This window comes from Lampetra planeri, chromosome 3 (genome assembly GCF_965212315.1).
Source record: "Lampetra planeri chromosome 3, kcLamPlan1.2.h2, whole genome shotgun sequence".
In the NCBI taxonomy this organism is placed as follows: domain Eukaryota; kingdom Metazoa; phylum Chordata; class Hyperoartia; order Petromyzontiformes; family Petromyzontidae; genus Lampetra; species Lampetra planeri.
The window spans coordinates 13,792,662-13,817,773 of NC_136109.1; the positions used below are offsets into that span (position 1 = coordinate 13,792,662).

At 43.7% G+C, this 25,112-nt stretch overlaps 1 protein-coding gene across 1 annotated transcript in view; it reads right to left on the reverse strand.

Moving 5' to 3' along the window:
* ADPGK (ADP dependent glucokinase) overlaps positions 1-22,791 on the reverse strand; it is a 34,777-nt gene extending 11,986 nt beyond the window's left edge. The window contains exons 1-4 of the mRNA XM_078621398.1: positions 22,514-22,791; positions 20,041-20,306; positions 9,046-9,271; positions 4,064-4,126 (exon numbers count right to left, since the gene is read on the reverse strand). Coding sequence (XP_078477524.1) covers positions 4,064-4,126; positions 9,046-9,271; positions 20,041-20,267 — 516 coding nt within the window. The 5' untranslated portion in view covers positions 20,268-20,306; positions 22,514-22,791. The remainder of the gene's footprint in view (positions 1-4,063; positions 4,127-9,045; positions 9,272-20,040; positions 20,307-22,513) is intronic.
* Positions 22,792-25,112: the final 2,321 nt, after the last annotated feature.

Sequence of the window (25,112 nt, forward strand, 5' to 3'; positions counted from 1 at the left end):
CGCTTCAAATGGAATCTGATCATTTTCCAAGCCATGGGGCTCACTGCATTGGCAGCAGACTGCCCCGGCTTGTAAACTGGCAAATGGGGACAGGGCTTGGTTGATTTATTTAAAAGCTTGCTTCGTGCTCAACCCTCTCCTGACGCACACGCAAAGTATATGCTTTAAGATTCACGAGCCACAGACTCAACCGAAACACTTCAATTTGCATTACGGAGACTTTTGACATGAGATGGTCCACCTTGAAGGCAGATGGACATCATCTGTTGGAGTAGACCCATAGACCCATGTGCAATGATTGCCCAGGATGAAAAACTTCCACAAGTCAATTACAAATAAAGGAGATTTTATTGTATCGTGTGAGAGCCCATTGCGACAACAGGCTTTGACAATATATTGGAGAAAAGATGCTAATCACTCTGAAAATGGATAATCTGACCGATTTGCGTGGTACGTTGCACAACTCTTTTGCAAGGCAAGCTGTGAATGTACATACGGTCATACCTTGGCAAACACTGTTTATTCGAACGCGTGTTTCAACTGTACACGGTTTAAAGTTATTGAGGTACGTTTTCTGAAACACGGGGGTTATCTGTCGGCTATACGCGGTTTGATCCTGCAGCAGATGCTGCGAATGAATATCTTGTCGCCATTTTAACTCTCCATAACACTCTCATGCCATCTATCTTACTCATGGTCCCAAAACCTAAGTTGCGTGGCGGTGATTCTCGTAAGAGAAAGCCAAGAGTGATGACTTTTTTGCAAAAAGTGCAGTTGTTAAAATAGGCTTGTGAGAGGGCTGCATCTGTTGGAAGGTATGGTGCAAATTAATTTCAACAAACATACAAGGTACTATGGTGTGAATGAAATGACTGAGAATTATTTATTTACCATTTATGTCTTTTTGGGGACGTTATTTTGTGCATAATGTAACACATACTCAACAAGCTCACGCACAACGCAAATGTTCACACACATTGCCGCGATGTGGAGGACATCAGTCCTATGGGCGCCAAGATGGCGAATCATTAACGTTCAAATGACTGCGACGTACCCAGACAGACCATCACGCCAAACTCGGGCGTTGAATGGTTCATGACGATATAGATGAATGGGGAGTGAGGCTCGAAGAATCAACGTTGGGAGCGAGCACTGGGCGTGAGTGCACGGTATTGGAGAAGGGTGTTTATTTGTTGAGGTGAAATAAAAAAATAAAGAGTCTAAGCACACACACACACAAGAAATGGAGAGCAACTCAGCATCCTTATTACAAATAACAAGGAGGGAAATCGTGAGGAATTAAACAAAGAGGGAGGGGGTGATCATTTCGAACCCAGGAATGCAACCCTATTTGTCCCGAAAAGTATTTTCTACTCGTCGAACACCGTTTTGTCGAACACAGCATTTTCCAGGAACGTAAACCCGAGCGTTCGGCGAGGTGTTACTGTACTTCTGTAGCAAAAGTCAGCTAATTGTGAGCTGGGGCTAATTTTGGATAAACAACACTGAAGTGCACGGAGGTCAAATCAGAGTGCATTTTCTGCAGCCCTTTGCCAATACACTGGCAAATGAAGTACTCCCCATGCTATGACACAGTCATGGGGGTTGTCTGCCCATACTTCAGCAAGCTGGACAGTGCAAATTAGTGAAATAGGAGAGGGGAGGGGCAAGAAAAGTTGCGATATCGTTCATCACTTTGTTAGCCGTGGCCAGGAATCAAACACAGGTCAGGAGTTTCATAGTGCGGTGCGCTATCCAGCACACCACTACCCCTCTCCTGTGTGCATTAAGTTTGCATGCATCGATACAATTTTTTTTAAGTGCATGACACATGCATTGAATCACGCATACATTTTTAAAATATATATATATTTTTTACATGTGTATATATAATTTGTCCACGTAAACCCTGCCAGCCACTGGAGCTTCGAAATTCATTACAATCGTAAAAGAGAAATTCTTCTTGAATAAAATTGCAGGCCTCATTTGTGAAAATGTATTAAATTGCCAGGGGAACAAACCATTGTATGCACAGTGTTGAGGGCATGGGGAAGTTGGAGTTATCACATGTTTACAGTCCGGCAACGGAGAAGAACTGGTGGAATTTGCTTTGTGAACTGTGAGCACACAACTGATCATATTTAGAGAGCAGGGCTATAAGAACTTCTAGATATTGCAATTCCAGGTCACGTACAATGCTTAAGAACTTGCATGATTTAACTTGGGCTTGTGTGTGGTTAACAGGATAAACATGTGTAGTAGGTTCCAGGAGATTTGGACGACGTAGTTGGAGGCACACTTATTTATTAACCACAATGTACATAACAGGCCGAGATGTACAACACTCGAAGGGGTATCGGCCCCTTCACCCGTCTAACAGGGAGATCACACAATCTATGTTACGGCTAGCCTACTCCTAGGTCCTTCACTACAGGGCTAGGGGAGGCTAGCTAACCCAGCTCTGGTTAAGCTGGGATTACGGCACCCTGAGTCCCTAGACCGGCTCTTACAAGAGCATCGGCTCTGGGCTCTTGGGGTCACGCCACTGGCTTGCCCTGGTCGGTCCTGAGAAGGACAGCAATCCAGGGGAGTCCCAGGGCCTATCTAGCCGGTCTTCTTGCTTCGCTGGTTAAGGCTGAACACTGAACCCCGAGCCCTCCGGCTCACCGCCTTATATAGCAACTCCCCCACTGAGGGGTGGAGCCGTGGGGGATCCCAGCGCCGTGTTAGCCCCCCAGGCTAAACGGTGCGGACGTGGATGTAAGCACCTCTCGGCGTACGGGCATAACCACGCCCAGTGTGTTTGTTTGCCCTCCGTAACACCTCTACACATGTATTAAATTGCCAGGGGAACATTATTGTCACCTACTATGCTAATTGTTCTCAAAATAAAGCCATGGATACGGTGGACATAGTAGGGAATTTGGATAATCAAAATATATAATTTCCATGTGAGAGAGGCGAAATATTCAGATGATGGAAGCATGTGAACTAGGACCGTGAAGATACTTGGTATGAAAATAATACCCGAAAAAAGGTGAAACGTGAGGTCACAAGGACACGCGTCTTTAAATAACATCACTCGATCAGAACATTCACCAAGGCAAACCTTGGGTCACACCGGGTTTCCGAGGAAGTGGGGCAATGAAGATTTAGATCTGTAAGTCTCAAATAGTGAGAAAAGTCTTCAATTCTATAGGCAAAGCCAAACACACCAACCCAGAAAAGGGATAAGACCCTAGTCGGACTGATACCGGAAATATTATTAGGCCTCACTTTTCCAGGCAAAGGGCCACATCACACCACAAGTAAAAACTTATTTTGGGAAAAAAAGAGCAGAAAGATGACAGGAATGGGAACCTGCCCTCACTATGCAATCAAACACAGGTTCCAAATGCACGATAGTCGGTTCCGGTGTTAAAGCTGTGTTCTTTTGAGTATGAGAATACAACTGCAACTAGTTCCAGATGGAAATAATTGAAGACACCACTTTTTCCCACCAAATACAACCCAAGTATGCTTATGGATAAACATATGACTGTGGTGGAAGGACACAAGAAGATTAAAATAAATGTTACAATTTGAATGGAATGCATATAACTGATTTAACACAGATAATTCAATGCATGTATCGATTTTAGTCAATGAACCGAGATCTCCTCCACTGATGCTTTTCTCCATTTCTTAAGAATTATGTTGGTGGGAGTGACTTAATGACATCACTCCATACGAAAGGGGATGAAAACATCAACTGTCACCACATATGAAACACACCGCACCATGATGCATCTTGACTGACTCGCATGGCACCCATTTGGGTGAAAGTATACAAAGTGAAACTAGGCTTTTGATACTTACTCCGAGTGAGCTAATCTAACGTCTGCCCATCTTTCACTGCTCGCTAACGATGCGCGAAACACATTTCCCAGGTGTGCCGTTCCACGCAACCATCTTGTGCTCACGTCGCCCGTACTGCTATCTCCCCTGTACTTCCTCCGGCACCTGTGCACCTGCAATGAGGCCGTATCGATCGGTACAGCTGATTAAATGAGCTCTCACTCACCGTTACGTGATCCGTGCGTGCCAGCTTTTGTCCGATGAGAGCCGCATTCCCTCCCACGTAATGCTGCGAACGGCACAAACACAGCCGCACTACGTCAGCAGCTATGTAGTGCAGTCACAAAAACAAGATCCACCGTATAGCCTTAACAGACTGTTGGGGAAAGTCCTGTTAGTAAGCATCTATGAAGGCCGGCACTGTACACGAGGGGGTGGGTGGCCAACATCATGCCTGACTACCTTTGTCTCCCAAGTGGCGATGTTTACACACCGCACCAGGTACTCATTTTGAGGTTGAGTCGACCTAGGGTAGGCCCAGGACCGGTTCAAATAATCGTCACTGATGGTGGCCATGAGCGAGAATCAAACTTGGGTCGCCGGGTTTGTTGAGCAGCGTGCTAACCACTGCACCACAGTCATAGCGCACACACACACACACAATGTTATTGCATTCCAGCGAATTTCCTTTCAAGTACATATCATTTTGCAACAATGGTTTTGGTGTCGAGGCACAGGGAAAATTGGTAGCCACTTAGAGGACCCCTACAAACAAGCACAGCATCAACCCATGCCAAGCCACGTCCCAAGTGGAGATAACAAAAAAATGGGATTTCTTCACGTATGCATCTATTCAGAATTAGATTGAATTTATTACAGCAGGAGGGGCCCAATGAGCTGTGAGGCTCCATTTCATGGGTGTCCTGCAACAGGACAGATGTTATATGGTATAGATGTTATATCGTACAGATGTTAGTTACACAAGCATGATGAAATAGGTCGCGATACAAAAAAGAAAGTATCGGAACGTGACTGAATTGTTTAACGAACAAAAATAAAGGAACGGAATGAGTGTAATTTAACAAAGAAAACACATTCAGTCACGAGGAAACCCTGAGTACGATACACACAGACGCAGGCTAACGTTCCTCTGCCCATTATTTATTGTGGCCGCATCTATGAAGGAACTTGAGTTTCAGGAGTGAACGAAGGTTTCTCATGGTTGGTCAATGATTCCATTCCAAAATCTAATGCGACAGCAGGAGATTTTGATTTTTAATATTTATTTACGATTTGCACCATCATTGTCTTGTCACGAGATGAAATTTGCTTTCAGAACTTTGCAGCTAGCAGTGCATCACCCTATGTCACAGAATGACCTCAGCAGATAATGTAACCTAACTACTTCTGAGGTAGCAGCATTAAGTAGCTGCATACAAAACACTCTCATTCAGTTATACAGATGAGCGTTTCATTTAATGTTTATCAATACAGGCATTTTTTTTAACCAGACTGAGACAATCAAATTCTCCATGAGATCCTATTTCACCTTCAGTTGGTCATCTATCGGTCAATCCTGAAGTCTCAGTGGTGCTGGCTCACTGCTGTTACAATGAGATGATCCCTCGAGGGACTGGCCTCCTATGCATTTCTTAAAGTTGCAGAGGAGCTTACTAACATATTCCTGCGGAGGGAGCTGGTAGGAACGTTGGGTTGCTCGGTCAATGGCCAGGGTCAACGGCGGCGTGGTGTATTCTGCAAATATGCCCAACTGTGAGGGCGGGCACAAGCCGGCGTGAGTAGGTTAAACGTTGAGTTTTATAAGGGCACCACGGGGTGACCAGCCCCTCCCCACCCAGCCCCACCCCTCCCACCCCCCACCCAGCCCCACCCTCCCCACCCAGCCCCTCCCTCCCCACCCAGCCCCTCCCTGCACGACAGACACAATAATCCCCTGTGGGCTGGTGTAGCCAGGAAGTTCCTACCAGTAATTGGATCATTGGCTAATCGGAAAATTTGTAGTGATATAATGATGAATAAATAAATATCTCTTAATAAGCTCACATTAAATGCATCAAATCACGTAACAATTGAATGTTGACTTAAAGCTTTCCGTGACTGCAGGAATTAATTTTCTTTGGGTCTTTCGGTAAAGTCACGTAGATAGGTTCAATAAGGACATTTTTGTTATTTTCTTTGACCCTATCTACGTGACTTTACTGAAAGACCCAAAGAATATAACAATTGATATTTATCAATTCAAATAGGTTGCATAGGACATATCCGTGTGGCATATATGAGCTCAAGGACCGATATTAAGCGATGAATCGATGCGTCATTATACCTTTACCAACTACCGCGACATTGAACAACCGACTGGTATTGAGGGTTGCAACAAATCACAACCCTGAATGGTAACAACTACAGTATTTTGTTTGCATTATGAGACCTCCTTTGCTAGTAGCAAGATATGGTGTACACCATGTGAGACTGGGCTCTAAGAAAAGCTGTCTCGGGTGTGGACCAATCAATTTCAAGGACAGTGCATACATTATCAGAGTTGTCTTTTTGTTTGCATTTTGACCGGCAAGTGTTGTGGTTAATGCAAACATGACTCCTTGTATAAAGGTGTCAGTTTTGTTGCCAGATAGAAGGGTAAAAACCTATTACTACAGTACTTTGCTTGACACTTTTTCATTGCCTTTCCTGCAGTGTTTTGCTTCACAGGTTTATTATATCACACGCTTCGGTTCGTGTATCTCAGTTGATTCCAAGTTGGTGCTAAACATTGAGGACTGACTAACCATATTTAAGGCGAGCAACTGGCAACCCAGGTTCTATTGAGCCAATATGACTGGATGACAGATGCAATCGATAACGTTATGCTTGGTGAGTGAGCTGCAATGCAACATAAACACCTTGAGGCATTGGGACGAATTGATGTCATTTGTCTATTTAAAAATTTCATTCCACAACCCAGAAACTAGTTTTTTTTTAAGATTACAGTGTTTTTTTTTTATTAAACCGTGATTTGTGCCAAGCGGTAGTGTCTTGCGAGGTTCCTCATGGTAACAGGGCCAGATTTCTTAACGGAGTAAAAACACTAATTTCATTAATTGGATTTGCATAGGTTCGCCTGTTAATCATCTCTTTCCTGCCGTCTTGGCAGCTCTCCCGACTGCTCTACTGCCGACATGTGTTCTGTATTAAGCGCATTTAATGCACGATAGGCAGAAGATGGAGGAACACGCTTTTGGATGCATTCAAATCAGGACGGTTCTACACTGACACCGAGGTCTTTAAAAAATCGAGTGAATTTACAAATCACTGTGGGGATTTATCGTATAATCAGTTGTAAACAAGGAAAGTATTTAATAACTGGTACAGGAATTTCTTTGTGGGATCAAAGCATCAGCATTAATATGAGGAAGACGTCAATTTCATTTTTTGGAATAACATTTTCATTACACATGTACATAGTATAATTGCATTTGTATTTACTATTTATAGAAATGCTTGTGCATATTATGTGTACACACATGATTGCCTTCTGAAATCGAATCCCTATTCTGGTAATTGAGTAAGAGTCATTGAACAGTGGTGACTTCAGAGGCTCTGGTCTAAGGTCCAACTACGAATACACAGAGGAGTCTCTTCGATGTGAATGGCACCCACAACAGGCCAGTGAGACACTGAGTAATCATAGTATTACCACTGGCATGAGTTTCCAGCAGCCAAAGGTACCCAAGCTTCCTATCAGTCAAGAGCCACTACTCCATGACCTGAGCTCAATCAACATTTTCCCTGCCAGCTCAGAGGCTGTCTGGATTAACGAGATCTGGGCAGTCCACTCTGGTATGAAGATTGCTGTAAAATGTGAAATTAGCTTAGGCACCAGTAATGGTTGGCAATGATTGATGAAATGAAGACAAAATAAATATAAATGACAACGACATTTAAAGAGGAAAGCCAGAATAAGGATAGAACACTGACATGTGTGAACCCTTTACTAAACAGATAGTGATTTAAATGGTATACAGATCTGTAGACATGGAATGCAACTTCAGATCATGAGTTAGTTGTTGCAGAAGAGTGAGACTGAAGCAAGGCAACGTTTAAGATTGCAAAAGTGTGAAGTGTTACAAATATGCATTGGGAACATATTTTTAGTTCTTGCAACCATTAATGAAGATATCCAATCAGAACAATAACCACTTTGGAAAGGAAAAATCAAATGCGGTTGAGATCACGATGCGAGTTGCTAGGAACAACCGTGTTCAAACTAGATATGCACTTTAAATGAGCAATGCTTGGGATAAGAGCAGAAGAGGCAGTAGGCTAAGTAAGATCAGTGTCATGAAATTAGAGAGAATCTTGGCTTAAAACAGGATTGCTAATGGGCAGGAGCGGATGGAGAAAATGTAAGATGCTAAAAGACATCAGAAATGTATTCTCTGTATTTAACAGGCTTATTGTGTAGATATTCTCTAACCTGTTAGGAATTTCAGTGGCACATGACATTACGAGGAGGAAGTCTTAAAGGCATAACAGAGCTGGTGAGGCAGCTTTGGAACAGAGGAACCACAATATTTTGCAGAATCAATGAGAGCCATCAGGCAGTAGGTGAAAAGTCATTTACAAAGGAAGAGATACTTAAAGCATGTCTAGAGAGGATCAAAAGACCAGTGAAACAACTAAGATATTAGTAAGTCAACAAGTATGCTTGGCATTCCTACCAACATTTCAAAGGAAGGTGCTGACAGTTGCAGGAAGAAAGGGATTATGTAATCAAAGCTGCAAGAGGGAAGTTAGCACGGAATGACACAGTGAGAGAGGTACAAAAAGAGACGCATGTACGTTAAACTTCTTTCGCACCGTACCTAGCTAACCGTGCTAATCGCAGGTGCGGGGGAAAGACAGCAGACGGAGTGAGACAAAGAGACATAGACACAGAGAAGTAAAAACAGACAAGAGGGAGGGAGTCAGACAAAAGGAGAAACAGTAAAAGAGAAAGAGACAAAGGGAGAAAGAGACACACACACAGAGGATAGGGAGATACAGAGGGAAACAGGGACAACGACAGAGCAATAGACTGGGGGAAGAAAGAGACACTTACCAAATTACTGAAAAGAAAAAAATACATGAAGCTGGCTGAACACAAACAATTAGTACAAGCAACAGAGGTCAATGAAGAGCTGGGCCACTGACCTGCGCTGCCGGGTAAGCCGAAGCTGCCTGTGCAATCTGCTCAAAGGCCTTGCCATCGCTGAAGAAACGCTCGGCGGCTGCTCCTCGGCCCATGAAGTGCGTGAAGGCGTCGCGCAAGTCCGACGGCGACGCCAGGACATCGTGGTCCCGTCCACGTGCGGGAGAGAGGCCCAGCGTCTCCATGAGCGCCACGCCCGACAGAACCACGTCCACGCACACGTTCACGCTGGACGCACACCGCCACAAGAGGACATCAGGCGCGCACGGGGTGCATGCACAGTGACAATACATATGTATGTATGTTGTACTTCCTTCGCCACTGGACGTAGCCAACCGTGCTAATCGAAGGTACGGGGGAAGGACAACAAACTAAACACAAAAAGCAGTTCTAAAGAAGTGGGTTTTCAATCGACATTTAAAAGTGCAAAGCTCCAGTGGCTTCCTAATATCGGAAGAAAGAGCGTTCCAGACGGCCGCAAAAAGTGCATCTAAAAGTGTGCAATGCAGTGTGACAGGTAAATGAATTTACAAGGTTAACCATGCGATTGAGGTGGCTGAGTAGGTAAGGGTCAGATCACTGTGCTGACAATGCTGAGATAGAATGAGGGATCCAGGTCGCTTTTGCAAAAGAGGCAAGGTTTCACATGTCCCAATTGATAAATTTGAGCTCCTGGTTAAATAAAGGAAATAGACCAATAAACTAAAGCTCAAAACAGGTTTTGAAGTGTAGAAAGTTGATGGTTTCAGCCGGTCACCAATGACTGCACAAAAACCCCCCACAATATTACCTGTGTTTGTTTTTCCTTAATTTGATTAGATTCTCCGAATTTTCAATAGTGGCTTTATTATCAATAAAAGAACATTTCTCCGTAGCATATCAGTTCCAAAAAGTGCACTCCCTTCTGTGTGGATGAAAATCAGAAGGCATTTAAGAAGCAGTTCTACCATATCTCGTTGGGGGCATAGAGCTGGTGATGGGAATTTCACAAGTCCATGGTAGGGGGCCAGTCTTACCATCAAATTATCATTCTCAAAGTTGTACAATACTGACCAACATAGTACTAATTGCATACCTATTGCTTCTTTTGTATATAGCAATTATGTCACCCTCAATAGCTGCATAAGGAACACATCAAATTTCAGAACACGTGGCCAAACGTGACACAACCAAGTTTGTTCAACGCTAATCCAATAATTACCGTTACAAAACGTCAAAGAATCTGTAAAAAAAATTTGCGTACCAAAACTACCCCACTGACCTAGTACTCATCAACTCACCTTCTAACAATAACTTCCCACTCACAGGACTATCCACTTCCTCTACATACCAACCCATGTACCGATATATAACACGTACCTGCCACTGCACAAGTTTGTTTAGAGTTGTGCTTTTTATGGCAGCCAAGCCGCTCCATCGCACAAGAGCTGCTGAATTCCCACAGTGACACGAGTGCATGAACAAATGATGAAATTCGTGAATGCTTAATTTCTAACAGAAGTGCAAAGCCCTCTAACCTGAGATTCCAAATGTAATTGATGCCACATGGGAAGGTTACTGCACTATCACAATATTTATTCTATTTGTCTCATCAATGCTCCTTGTCCACTTAGAATGTATACTTCACTATGTAATACGATTTTTGTTCCTGGGTAGTAAGTGTTATTTTCTAAATGCTTATGCCTCCAAAAGTATAGAAAATGGCTATTATTCCCCCACAAACTTTGCTTTCGTGGCCAGGACTTTACGTGAAGGAATAACACAAATGCACACGTTTTCTCATTTTAAATAGGTACATTTCGAAATAGCACTGTCCTAGTCACAAAAGCAAAGTTTGTGGGGAATAATAGCCATTTTATCTACGTTTGAGGCATAAACAATTAGGAAATAACGCTTACTCCCCAGCAACAAAACATAAATTTGTTACACAGCGTTATTAATGGAGTGGATTATTAACTTTGCTTTTGTGTCCTGGTCACAAAAGCAAAGTTTGTGGGGAATAATATCCACTTTCTGTACTTTTGAGGCATAAACAATTGGAAAATAACACAGAGTACCTAGGAACAATTTTTTAAATATGTTTTTGTTACACAGTGTTTATTATTACCACTATGCGCTTGGATGGTAGTTCAGCAAGATAATACGTCAAGAATATATTGAGTTATCATGACATTTACAGGCACAACAATGACATTTGTTCATCCCAAAAAGCTTTCTAGGGCCTCAACTGTTTCGCATGAAGGTCCTGCATGGGGATGTTTGATCAGTTCCATTAATAAGTGCTGTGTACGTCGAAGGAAACCAGCATGAGTGGAGAACATCCGCGCGTACAAAGAGCTAACACTAAAAGCTCGATAAAGATGGATTCAATCCACTTGTTGAACTACCATGTCCTAGCCACCTCACAGCGCAGCATGTTTGCAAGTTTCACAGATCTGGATGATCCACCAACACCTCGCTTCCAAAGCGTCCGACATCACAGGAGTGCACCACCATACCTGGAAAACTGTACAGCCACATTGGTAAGTAAACATATGTATTTAAAACTTAGTTCGCACTGTATGTAGCCAACCGTGCTAATCGGAGGTATGGGGGAAGGATAATTAAACACAAAAAGCACTGCTAAGAAAATGAAATTTTAATCTAAATTTAAAAGTGCTTAGCTCCAGTGGCTTCCTAATATTAGAAAGAGCGTTCAAGACAACAGCAGAAGTGTATCTGAAAGCACGCGATGCGATAACCAATATGCGTCTTGCACTGTGCGAAACAGCAAAAAAAACGTAGAATTAATTTAAATGGCAGGAAGAGGCCAACAACGAGCACGAGACTTCAGACATTTTCACGACATTGAACGCGAACCCATTAGCCAGCAATCAATCATCTTAATAATGTATAGGCCACACCTGACACTGGCATGTAATAAAATATAACTTGAATCATTAAATTAAAAAAGAGGTATCCAAATGTGTGTTAATCCCCAGGGCAGTGGGACAATAAATGACTCACTCGTGTGTAAATCAGATTGACGAAAGTTCATGGGGAAAGGAGTGGTTCAGTGGCTCGTTGACTGAGCGATGAATAAATACAGCGACCGAGTTCAATTACATGGCCGTGGTTAACATTGGTGGTGAGTGGTATACGAACTAGTTCTGGGCTTCCCCTACTTCACCAGCCGACAATAATCAGCATGGTGAAGTATGGTATGGCAACTTCGTGACTGATACGAGGTGGGGGGGGGTGGCTTTATTTCAGGATTGAATTGACAAAGTACTGACGATTGCTTACTACGTAACATAGCATACATTACATACAGTCCTCCAAAGCAAATGAAAATAATTGTGATGTGATGCATTGTCAACTATATGGAATATCTTTATTCAGATAGCTTCCTTCGGTTGCACGGTTACAAGCTCTTTCCATTATGTGGTTAAAATGCACGACTCAAAAGCGATCGCACGACATCACTGCGAAAGAATGCACCGCATGGAAAGTTTCAGATAGAGTGAATGGCAAAGCATTCATTTTTACAGATGTTAGCATTTAACATGTTGCTTCACGTTCCTACGCATGAAATGTCCTATGGGCTACTTCGCAAAGCTAGACTGACCTATAAACTCACCAAATGTCAAACCGATAATTGTATAATCATAACTATCAGTTGGATTGCTGGGGATCCCTATTTGCTCAGCTTGATTGAAGGCAGCAGAGAAATCTTCATGATTTCTGCAGCCTCGAGCCCACTCATTTGTTGTATGAATGTTTGAAGGATTGACCATGATTACACAAAGACCTTCAGCCTGAGGTGGCCAGGTTGCTTACAGGTTAGAGTACTGATCTTGCACTGCTGAGAGATCCTGGGATGAAATTTGGACAGACAACAGTGTTTAAACTTGGTTCTTAAATAGTCTCAGCCTGGACACCATGACTGCACAAAAGAAACCCATACAAATCAATGTGTTTTTTTTTCATTTAATTTGGCTTATTCCATCTCCAAGACTCTGGTTTGATTGACAAGTGATGAACGACATGGTGTGCATCTACCGTGGATAGGGGTCTATTGAAGTAATACTTTTTTTTTACCAAGTAAGGCCCATTGAGCTATATACCTGTTTTTCAGAAGTTATCTGGCCACAAATGATAGTGCTACGAAGTGGCTTATGATGTCGAAATTTACTGCAGCCAAATGCTCTAAATGCATTGTTCTGGAACGTAATTTTCTGGAGTAATTTTCTGATACAGGCTTGTGCACACACTACTAGCTATACAGTCACAAATGGAAAGTCACTTGTTTCATGAGATGAAAATAAACACAAAATATTTTTTTAAAGACTTGTAATGCAACAAAACCAATAACAGATACAACTAAATATTGTTGTCAGCACGTGTATAAAAGTGAGTCAACCCAAGTTATACTGGAGAAAAGTTGGGAGTTTCAAACTTGAGCTGTGTGAGATATGAGGCGATATGGTCTGTACGACAGTGGAGCCAATGGATGCAGTACACATTTCGACCATACCAACAAGACAGGATAAGGTCACTAAATGGGCTAAGAATATTAAAGCATCTTGCATCACAACTTATCTCAAGAATGCCAATGTCCTGCTGCCATCTAGCCAAGGGGACTTCCAGAGGCAGCCGTCCCTGTGTGGCACAAGGGGTATGGAGTAATAGCTTATATAAATGTGTATTGGTAAGTTTGGGGTGAATTTCATTCACCGTCGATTCTGATCGCTTTGAATACAGACGGGAGCAAAAGATGGATGTGGTGTATTATAAACCAAAATGAAAATTCTCCACAAATGTTGCAGTTGTCAAATACTTGAATAAAACAGCACCTTTTTTTCATACGTTGGGGAAAATGCTATTGAGAATCTATTAAGGTCAGAATGAAACAAGACTGTTGTTGGGGAGCATTAACGCCTGGCCATCGATGTATGCTCAGTGCTGAACATTTAAAAATGTTTTAGTCAGTTGGTTGGCTGCAGGCCCTGAGTAATTGCATCAGCCAAATTGGCATGTGCATTTAAACTACCACAAGGGAACCGGATGTAGAAACTATCTGAACAGATATTCCGCTGCCGATGATGCGCACCCATATGCGATGGAGTGGAACGCCTCTTGTGTGACCTCTCTTTGGTAAATGCATTTATACGCGGCGATTTCCTGTCTTTCAGGGTTATGACACACGCCGTGTTTAAGACATTACGTTTGGGATGTATAAGACATGGAAAGGCATCAAGAACACTCAACCACACACACGTCTGGCTGCGTGAGGCACTTTCACTGTAGAATTTTCAATATCAAGATAGAAATCTTCTTCACGTCTAATTTCAACCTCATACACATTATTACCAGTTTCCGTTCAGATGTGTGTAAGCAATATGGTAAGTTTTGTTGCATTTGATGAAGGGGATATTTAAATGATGGAAAACTATTATTGTTTCAAGTTCTTTGGTCACCCATCGTCTCTTAGCCAAGGCTAAGTATTGATGGGGGCTCTCCCTCAGCAAATGGGCCCCGACAACAGAAGGTTTTGCTCAGGGGCAAGACCACCCATGGTGGAAGGCAGGGCCAGAGGGCAGTGACCTCCTCTATGTGCATGAGGCAGTGACCTAATGAACCCAATCACTCATGCAAACTCTACTGAAATGGACATCTGGGGAAGTCCTATTGCATATTCGGTATCCAAAAATAAATTGCATCGATTCATCTACTAAAATGCATTCTCTCTTTCACGATACAGTCTGGGAATCAAGCGAGTGAGCATCAATTAATTAAGATGTATACAATTAAACGAAAATGATAATAGTAATTCTAAATTAAGGTCAATGAAATAAACACTTTGTAAACAAGACAAAAAACAACAAACAGACAGTAAAAATGTGATTTTAAAAACCCTTTGATTTTTCAATTTAAATAAGACCCTGAATCGTAACAATGCATTGAATCCCAGCAGGGTAAATCATTACACACCCTTGATTTGGTCTGTAAATATAGGATAAAGTTTTCATCCGAGGTTGATATTAGGGGTTAAGTAAGACCGGCATTAAAGAGAAAAGTATGGGATTATGGTCCAAGAACAATTTAGTAGGAACAGTAGGTGTTAATGTTACATTTGAGAATATGATATATCTTTTAAAGTGATATGGGTGTGTGCTAGAATTAGGATTAGGTGTAAAGGGTTCAGATGGCGATAATGTATGGGTAAAGATTGGGGATATAAGTTAGGATTAATATCATGGAATTCTGAATATAAATAAATTTTTAAGACAAAAAAAAGACACGTGAGAATTATGATCCTTACACAAATCTAATGGAACACCTGAGCAACGTTAACCACGCATGGTACGAACAAGGCAGGGTTGAAATACATTTGACAACTTTGCGTTCATAAGGGTTTTTAGACCATAAATCATTACAAAAGTTTATGGATGGCACCTAAAGAGGCTGTTGAAAAATTATGTGGAAAGTGACATATGAGAAAAAAAATGTAACAGGCTCCATCAACCTTCTTGAAATGATTGATATCTCAGAACACATTGGAAAAAAACAGACAATAACTCACTGCACCTGCCATAAATACATCCCGGGGCGACGATTTCTTGGAAAATTCCAATTCCAATTTTCCAAGCATCGCCTAAATGTTTAAGGTTATTTTAATGCACGGTTAAGGCGACACTGAAAATGTGCTGTAAAAAAAAACAAGAGATAAGTTGCCATATTCAAAGCATCACATTCTGCTCTCAGCTATTCGTTCAGTAGTGATGAACACAACACATCTTGTGATTTATTCACGTGTGCCAGGGATTTTCAAACATGGGGATAGCAGCTGTGGGTGGATGCTCTACAACAGCAGGACCACTAGAGTAGATGGTTTCTACAGTCTGTTGCTGCGAAAGCAATGGTTATCTAACAATTTGGCCTCGACGCATTTCAGTGAATAGTCCAGATTCAGGGTCACATTATGGTGAATGGAACTGCCTCGATTGACTGGGGGGCAGGGTTACTTGATTCATGAATCAATTACATATATCTACTGATAAAAAAGACAGGAATTATTATATGAGTGATCTGATACACGTATCAATATACTGGCCAAGGTACAAACTAAGCTTAAAGAAGTTGCACTGACGTTTTCCAAGTAGTTAATATATTTTATCGAACAAAATTATCAATATGTACATTCAGGCACAGCCCCCACAATTGAATACCATGAATGTTGTTCCAACTAATACAGTCACAATACATGAGGAGGTATTAAAAAGTTGTAACAGGAGACCATCTGAACCGCAAGATTTAGGCGAATGTTTCTCCTCCAAGTTGTGGTAGATGCGAGTCATGTTTACTACAAGATCCGACCATGGCCATCCTGCATTGACTTCTGGTTGCCGAAATAATTCATTATTGAGGTCGCATTCATTAAACGTAAAGTGCTTGCCACAAATTAACCAAAATACCTTGCTAATCTCGTCCAGGATGATAAATCATCAAGCGAACTTTGGTCATCCTCACAACAGCGTTTGGCTAGTTATCGAACAGAGGGTCACTGCATCTTATGCTTTCAGATGTGCTTCTGCAGCCATCTGGAACGCTCTTCCTTCTTATATTAGGAAGCCACTGGAGTTATCCACTTTTAAATGTTTTGAAAACTAATTTATTTAGAACTGCTTTTGGTGTTTGGCTTATTGTCCTTCTCTCACACCTCCTATTAGCACGGTTGGCTACGTACGGTGCGAAAGAACTTCAACATATCTACATGCAAACACATGTCAAGCTCTGTGACAAACCAGACAATCGGGAGACGACCATGAAAGAGGTGTCTCTTTCATAAATCAGTTTTTCAATATAAAATGTCAAGGCATCTTGACACAACCTACTGGTTTAGTACAAGCAACTTCTGGATTGGTTTTCACATACAATGTCTTATCAGCAGTCAGGATTTCTTGGCAAGGACCCTCTCTGTAAGATATGGGTTTTAGTTCGATGCAAAATTATCAACTGGACATCTGTGAAAAAGAGCTTTAAAGCTCGTCGGATTCCTCCAGTACAATATATATATTGATTCTGATTCTGAATACATAACACGAAATAATCATTTGCGTTATTGTGAAGAAAACAAGCAACATTCTACACAACTCATCAGTCATTAGTTCAGCAGTTTGGTTCAATAACACATTCCTGCGAAGGGAACTGGTAGGAACGTTGGGTTGCTCGGTCAATGGTCAGGGTCAACGGCGGCGTGGTGTATTCCGCAAATATGCCCGACTGTGAGGGCGGGCACAAGCCGGCGTGAGTAGGTTAAACGTTGAGTTTTATACAGGCACCACGGGGTGACCAGCCCCTCCCCACCCAGCTCAACCCCTCCCACCCTCCCCACCCAGCCCCTCCCCATCCAGCCCCTCCCCACCCTCCCCACCCAGCCCCTCCCTGCACGACGGACGGACACAATAATCCCGTGGGCTGGTGTAACCAGGAGGTTCCTACCAGTATGAATTCTGAAGGTGCTTGCTTAACTGCTCCACATAGGTCAAAAGGGGATGTGATAAGTTGATTTTTGGCAAATTCAGTCAGGCAACCGTGGCTCATGCCGGTATACCAGCACTTGTGGAGGGCGAGGGTTGGTGGATCGCACAAATGTTGTGAAACTCCCTTCCCGTGGGTGTCGAGGCACCATATATCTTGGTTTGCCAGAAGGCAGGACAGCAAGTGGACTCATCGGCATCTGCTTCCATATGTACTGAGATAAGCGTGTTGCCCCCTTGCATGTGTGGGTATTCTTCAGGTGTTCCCGATGTCCTCCCACACGTATAAACACTCATTAACTGGCCGAAAACATCTTAAAATAAAAACCCAATGCTGGACCCTCCTGAAAAAGATTCCAATGACCGAGTGTGGTTTCCTTGGATAAATAATTACATTATAATATTAGTCGCATTCTTAATTAAATCAGGGAAAGACTATTTTTACCTCCACTACTCTACAAGCTGAGACATGGGGTTATATGACCAGCACCATGCAGCACTGCCAAACAAGCCTTTGAGGCTTTCCAAGAGTAAATAAAGAACATGATTACGTTGTCTCCCAATTGCTGATGATTACAAACCACACGAGGTACTCATTAAGGCTGAGCAAACCTGGAGAGCCCCAAGAGACCTTCAGACCACACTTGCCACTCATGTGCAAGGACAGGAACCTCTCAGTTCAGCAGTACACAAACCACTGCACCACACTGCCAAAAATCCTCCACTAAACCTCAGACTGAAAGCGAACACCTCTTATGGCAGGTATGGCACATGAGGCGGTGGTGTGCACGTGTTTCCAAAAGTGTTGCTGTGAAAACAACACACCAGTTACTCACTTAAGGCTCTCTCATCGAGACACAGACATACTATTTAGTCTCAGAAACTGATGGAAAAAGTGCTGTTAGTAATCACCTCTTAATGGTGGCAAGGAAAACATCAGCACAAAGTCTATCTCATCGATCTCCCCCTGAGATCATGTTGAAATATCACACGAGGCACTCATCTTAAGCTGGGTCAACATTGGGCAAGGGTGCTACAGCCACTGTCCCTGACTGGTGTGTAGCATAGCCACCGATATAACCCACATTACCAGGACCTTAGTACAGTGTGATAACTACCACTCCTCGGATTCCCAGGATACAAAGATCCTCCGTATAGCCTTAACACTCTTTGGGGCAAGTGCTGTTAGCGAGCACCTATGAAGACCGGCACAGCACATGAGGGGGTGGGTGGCCAGCACCACGCCCGACCGCTTTTGTCTCTCTAGTGACGATGTTTACACACCGCACCAAGTTCTCATTTCAGGCTGAGTCTACCTATGGGAGGCCCAGGACCGGTTCAGATAATCGTCACAGGTGGTGACGCAGGAATCGAACTCGGGTTACCGGTTTCCTAGCGCAGAACGTTTACACTGACGCTCCCAAGATACATATACACTTGCACAAGCATACTTGCATGTACTAATGCATGTGGATAAATACATGTAAAATGTATCCACAAAAACATAGGACCACATACAAATACATATGTACAGCGTAAGCATGCAACACAAAATAAAAAAAACATGGACATAACCACACTGTACATATAAATATACAAACATGGCACCATGCAGGGCCAAAGATTCCGTGTTTCTTGTTGAGTGCTGTTAGCAGCCATTGGCACAATATGCATGCACTACACTCATAATGCTGCATGTACATTCAAATTAAAATCCCTTTACAAGTTAAAGGGACGAGTATTATTAGGAAAATACAGTTGGGGTTAAACTCAGGCCTTCATCACACATCTGGAATTGCTCAAATGAATGCAACTGTTGTCAAAGTCCTCAGTGGTCATCCTATCGAGTGATCCCCACCATAGGAATGTAGAATTTCCACAAATAAAATGAGTGCTTCCCCAGTACTCACTTAAGCATGGAGTCTCCAGGCTATGTTTAAGGTTGGCAAGACATGTAAGAAAGTGTAATTGTTGGAACCACGCCTTGCCAAACCCTGTTCACAATATTGACACACCATATCCAATACTCCTGTTGACTGCGAGGAGGCTCAAACGAGATTCAGACACCAGTTGTCACTGGTTTTGTGCATGGCCAGGTACTTAAAACTGGATTTGCCAAGAATGCACTGTGCACTAACCATACACCACTTATCAACACATACAAGTGATATTAATATATATTCCTTCATCATGTTAAGTGCTCTGCCTTCGGACAATTATTTGGCTCAACGCCCTGTAGCCCATGCGATCCCATGCTCTCCTCTTCACCACAGAGTACACGTTCCATCGTAGGTTTCTTGAGCCACAACTCGGGAAAGGACAGTTGAGGTGGTTTCCCCCTTACCCTCCTCAAGTGTCTTTTAGACGACAACACCACCACCAGATGCATTTGAACAAAGACACCCACATCAGTGCACATTACGGACAAAACCCAACGACCGACGGGAAACATCTTTCAAAATCGCTGCCTCTCACCCGACAGCCACCCGCTGCACCCTGTGCTTGGGTGGGATGATGATGTTCTCCCAGGCAGCCTGCACTTGCTCCACCAGGCGATGGTCGTCCGGCTGCTGGTCCTCAACGCCAACCGGCAGCAGCCCCCATGCTCCCCGCGCCAACAGCTGCTGCAGGTCAGCAGACAGCAGATAGGCCACCAGCGTAGCCAGTACAGCCACCAGCGCCGCAGCTCGCCCCCACCCCATTGCCGCTGTTGGACTTGAATGCAACACCTTCAGCTCTCTCTGCAAGTGACCACACAGACAGAATGATATTGCCACATGCCCTGGAGTGAGCATATGAATGAAAAACCACAACTAGGATAGCACCCATGGAAATGTCTCTCTTGCAAAGAGGATGTCGGCAGACATGCAGCACAAAAAATAGGATTCATTATAAGGGTAAAATTCATCAAATGGCACGGAAATGTAAGAATTTACATGTGATGGGGACGTTTTTGTGTATGCCCCCATTGTCAATCCACTTTGGAGGAAGACCTCCCCATGCCATGTCAGCCATGGGTGTGGTCTTAACCACATTTCAACACTAACCAGTAATGTTAGTTGTGGCCAGTCATTGAACTCAGGTCTCCGGCGATAGCGTTGTGAAGGATGTGAATATGAATTCCTGCAGTCACGAAAGTTTTAAGTCAAAACATAGCGTAGTGTGCAAAACTCTGTGCCACCGTAGGGAAACAAGCAAATATTTTCGGGGATAAATAGAATGAGCATTTTAACACGTAGACTTTCGCAACCAATATCATCCATAGTACAGTTTTTTTTGGGTTAGATCGCGTAAATGTGTCGTTAAACCCGCCCACCACCCGACACAGCCAATTAGTAAAGTTTGTCACGTAAACAGAACATGAAAATTCGTTACGAACGAATGTCAATTCGTTACTGACAATGGACACGAACAAAAAAACGAAAAACCAAATTGGTTACAGACAGAATTGTCATGTTCTGTTTACGTGACAAACTTTACTAATTGGCTGTGTCGGGTGGTGGCGGGTTTAACGACACTTTTATATATTTACGCGATCAAACCCAAAAAAACCTGTATTATGGAGACTAAGCATTGCATGTACTGCATTACTACAGCAGACCTGTCCACGCTACGACCCTGGGGCCAAACGTGCGTGACGCTTGCACATGGGGAGTGCTCACTCAAGAATGTGCGTACAATGGTTACCGAAGGTGAGCATAATGATGTGGGTTAGAATGACTACGGTGGAAATAAATGCTTTGAGAAACTATGGTGAGATGTTGCCACGTCAAGATACGTGGCTGACGTGCGTGTTACGTCGTACGCACACTGGACACATACACAGCATGTACACTTTAGTGAATATTGTACACATACACATGTGCACACGTGCAAACGATTCATGTCCACAATGGACGCATGCACAGTGGATCTGTGGACAATAGTAGTGGATACGTGTGTGCAAGGTGATCACATGCATTACCACAGTCCTGATTGCATCCATGGTGTATTCATGTGTATGCAGTGGGATACGTGTTTGTAGGACAGCACGCGCACGGACACACACACATAAGGAGAATAGTGCACACGCATGCACACATGTAAGAGGTTGCAGTGAACGCACGTGTGCACACATGTAGGAGCACGAAATACACAGGCGTGTGTACACATACGAGTACACACGTGGGTATGTCCACAGTACGAGTGCACACGCACACACGTGTGCACAGGATGGTGCACGTATGTGTACACATGCAGGAGAGTGCACACAGATTGCACACATCACGATGCACACACGTGTACACATGTACGAGTGTGCACACATACACAGTGCTGCACACACGTACACACGATTGCACTCACACACACTACACACACACACAGACGATTACACACACACATACTACACACAGACGATTATACACACACACTACACACACACACTACACACACTACACACACACACTACACACACTACACACACAGACGACTGCACACACACACACACGACTGCACACACACACAGTGCACACACACTACACACACACCTACACACACACACTACACACCTGCACACACTACACACCTGCACACACTACACACCTGCACACACTACACACCTGCACACACTACACACCTGCACACACTACACACCTGCACACACTACACACCTGCACACACTACACACCTGCACACACTCACACCTGCACACACACACACACCTGCACACACACACCTGCGCACACTACACACCTACACACACACACCTGCACACACACACCTGCACACACACCTGCACACACACCTGCACTCACACACCTGCACACTCACGCACAGTGCACACTCACGCACAGTGCACACACACACACTCACGCACAGTGCACACACACACACTCACAGACGACTGCACACACCTGCACACACACCACACACCGCACACACACAGTGCACACACACACTCACGCACAGTGCACAAGTTGCCGACACCCGCTCCTCCTCCTCGTCGCGCGCTCCGCTCGCTCTTCCTCTTGGGCCCCCGGCCTCGCACCGTGGAGTTGCGTCTCTGAACTCAGCGCCGTGGTTGTGCCTCGCACGCGCGTCTCGGCGCCTTCAATTGTCGCGAATTGTAGCGGCTTCCAAGCGGCTTCCAAGCGGCTGTCTGCTGCAGGGGGAGGAAGACGCCGCTCACTGTACCTGGGCCCCAACGTCGCCGTGACGTCTCATGCACAACCGGGTCACCACGACGACCCCACCGCCACCCCCTATCCCCACTACCATATTCAAAATCCGGAGAGTTTCGATTTCATAGCTCACATAGGAGACGCCGAGCCAGCGGCCCCGCCCATCCGCGGAATTAGCATATTGAATGGCGCGGCCGTGTGCGGATTTCGTAGTGTGCATAAGGTGCCGAGCCAGCGGCGCTTATCTATACTAGCATATCCGTTAGCACGCCAGTGTAGATTTCATAGTGCACATAACGTATTGAATACGCACGGCTGTGTTGGATTTCGTAGCGCATACAGGAAGCGCGGATTTCATAGCACAATAGGCGTAGGACTGGCACCGTAGCGATGTGAACGTTGCATTGGCATATGATCAGACGAGGTCAGAAAGAGGAGGAGGCTCTTTCTAGCGCAGCTCAATGAGTTTCAGAGACAATGCTCTCATTGTCAGAGCGTGTTTGCGTGGATGCATGGTTTGCTCACAATTATGTTGTGGTTAATGCACCACTTGCACCTTATGACCCGGGGTTCCATAGTCTGTTGAAGGTCGCCGATGCGGCAATCGACTCATCTCGACGAGCTGTACACGATGCACTGTTCAACGTAGAATTTTCGATAACGGATTTTATGCTCATGTTTTGGCGTTTCGACATCGCGGAGTGTGGCACCACCGATGTCGGATTGATTGGCACCCCAGTCGCAGAGTTCAGTACACACCCCTGGGAAACAATAATGTCCCAGAAATACAATATTTCATTGTCTCGGCCAGTTTTGTGTTATTTGGTGCCCCGGGGTACCGCCATAAGGGTCACTTGATGCCCTGCAGTAGGTATCTGTTTGGAGTTTGAACATCTTAACACCTGTTTTAGTGTCAGAAAGGGGCAGTCCTATTCTTATTCTGTTCACTGTGAACGTGTTTAAACATTGTACTGGATATTTTACCTGCTATAATATAGCAGGTTATTTATATATATGTATTAAAGCCGAATTTCCCACGTATTTGCAGACAATGTGTGTTTTTTAGCCAGGAAAGCCTCGCTGATTCTCAGGACGCTTTACAAATGGGTCCTCCTGCCTTGGCAAGTTTAGCCAATTCCACAATTTTCATTCCAATCGCGATATTGTTCAACATTTCACGACGCAAAACATTTCCATTGGAAAATCTTGCAACGAGCAGTGCACCACCCTGTCACAGAATTGCCCGCAATTGTCACAGAAATATTCCAGTGGGCCTCTGTCCACACTGGGTATGCACAGATGTTGCGTGACTTGACAAGAGTCAAATGTGTAAAGGACAAGAAAATTCCATCAAAACATACTCATAGTGCAGGCTGGGGGGGGGGACTTTAAAACAACAAAACATTAGGGAAAAGCACACGGCCATTTGTGCGTCATGAAAAACCCAACAGAATTTTTTTGGACGAAGTGCATTGTCATCTACTTATCTTCGGTCACCGTTAAAATTATTTGAGCAAATGTGTCCCGACTAACAGTAGCAGTGGTGATAGACAATTGTGGAACCGTCTTTATTAGGACTCATTGGGGTCATCACCAATGCTCTCACAGCTGCAAAGTCTGCCTCTGGAAAACATATACACATATGTGGAGTCCTAAATTCCACAATACGGGGCCTAAATTAATTGTATTTGGAGAACATTGTCCACCTTTAATTTATTTTAATTATTTCAAAGGCATTGATTCAATCTTTTTATTTTCCACAAGCACAACGATTGGAGGAAATTAATGTATCCAGTCGATGGCATCACAGTATAGCAATTAGATGCAGACCCTTACGTGTTGTGTTTACCATGCCCACCCGTGTGTTGAACAAAAACATAAAGAAAGTCTCTTCCCATGTCCGAGCCTTGGCGCCTGCTCACGAGGACCCCTCCACTCACTTGTGCGTCAGAGAGCTGTGGAAACATTTCTTTAGAATCTCATCTGCCATGGTGTTACACCCTTGGCAGTTGACTGGAAAAGCTTGCTGGCCAAAGCGTCAATTATTTTTTTTTTAAACAAATAAATATGTTGTACTGCTAGATTTGAAGCTTTCGTGACTGCAAGGATTCATACTCTTAGTTCTTTCGGTAAAGTCACGTAGGTAAAAAATGAAATTAATAAAAATAAAACAATAAAAATCACGACGTTTCGGAGGCAACACAAGTCTCCGTCATCAGGTGGGACCGTCACAGCCAGATTTGCTGCATCAAGTGATTAATAAAAATAAAACAATAAAAATCACGACGTTTCGGAGGCAACACAAGTCTCCGTCATCAGGTGGGAACGTCACAGCCAGATTTGCCGCATCAAGTGAGGCAAGGATTCAAGATGTAATCCCCCTCA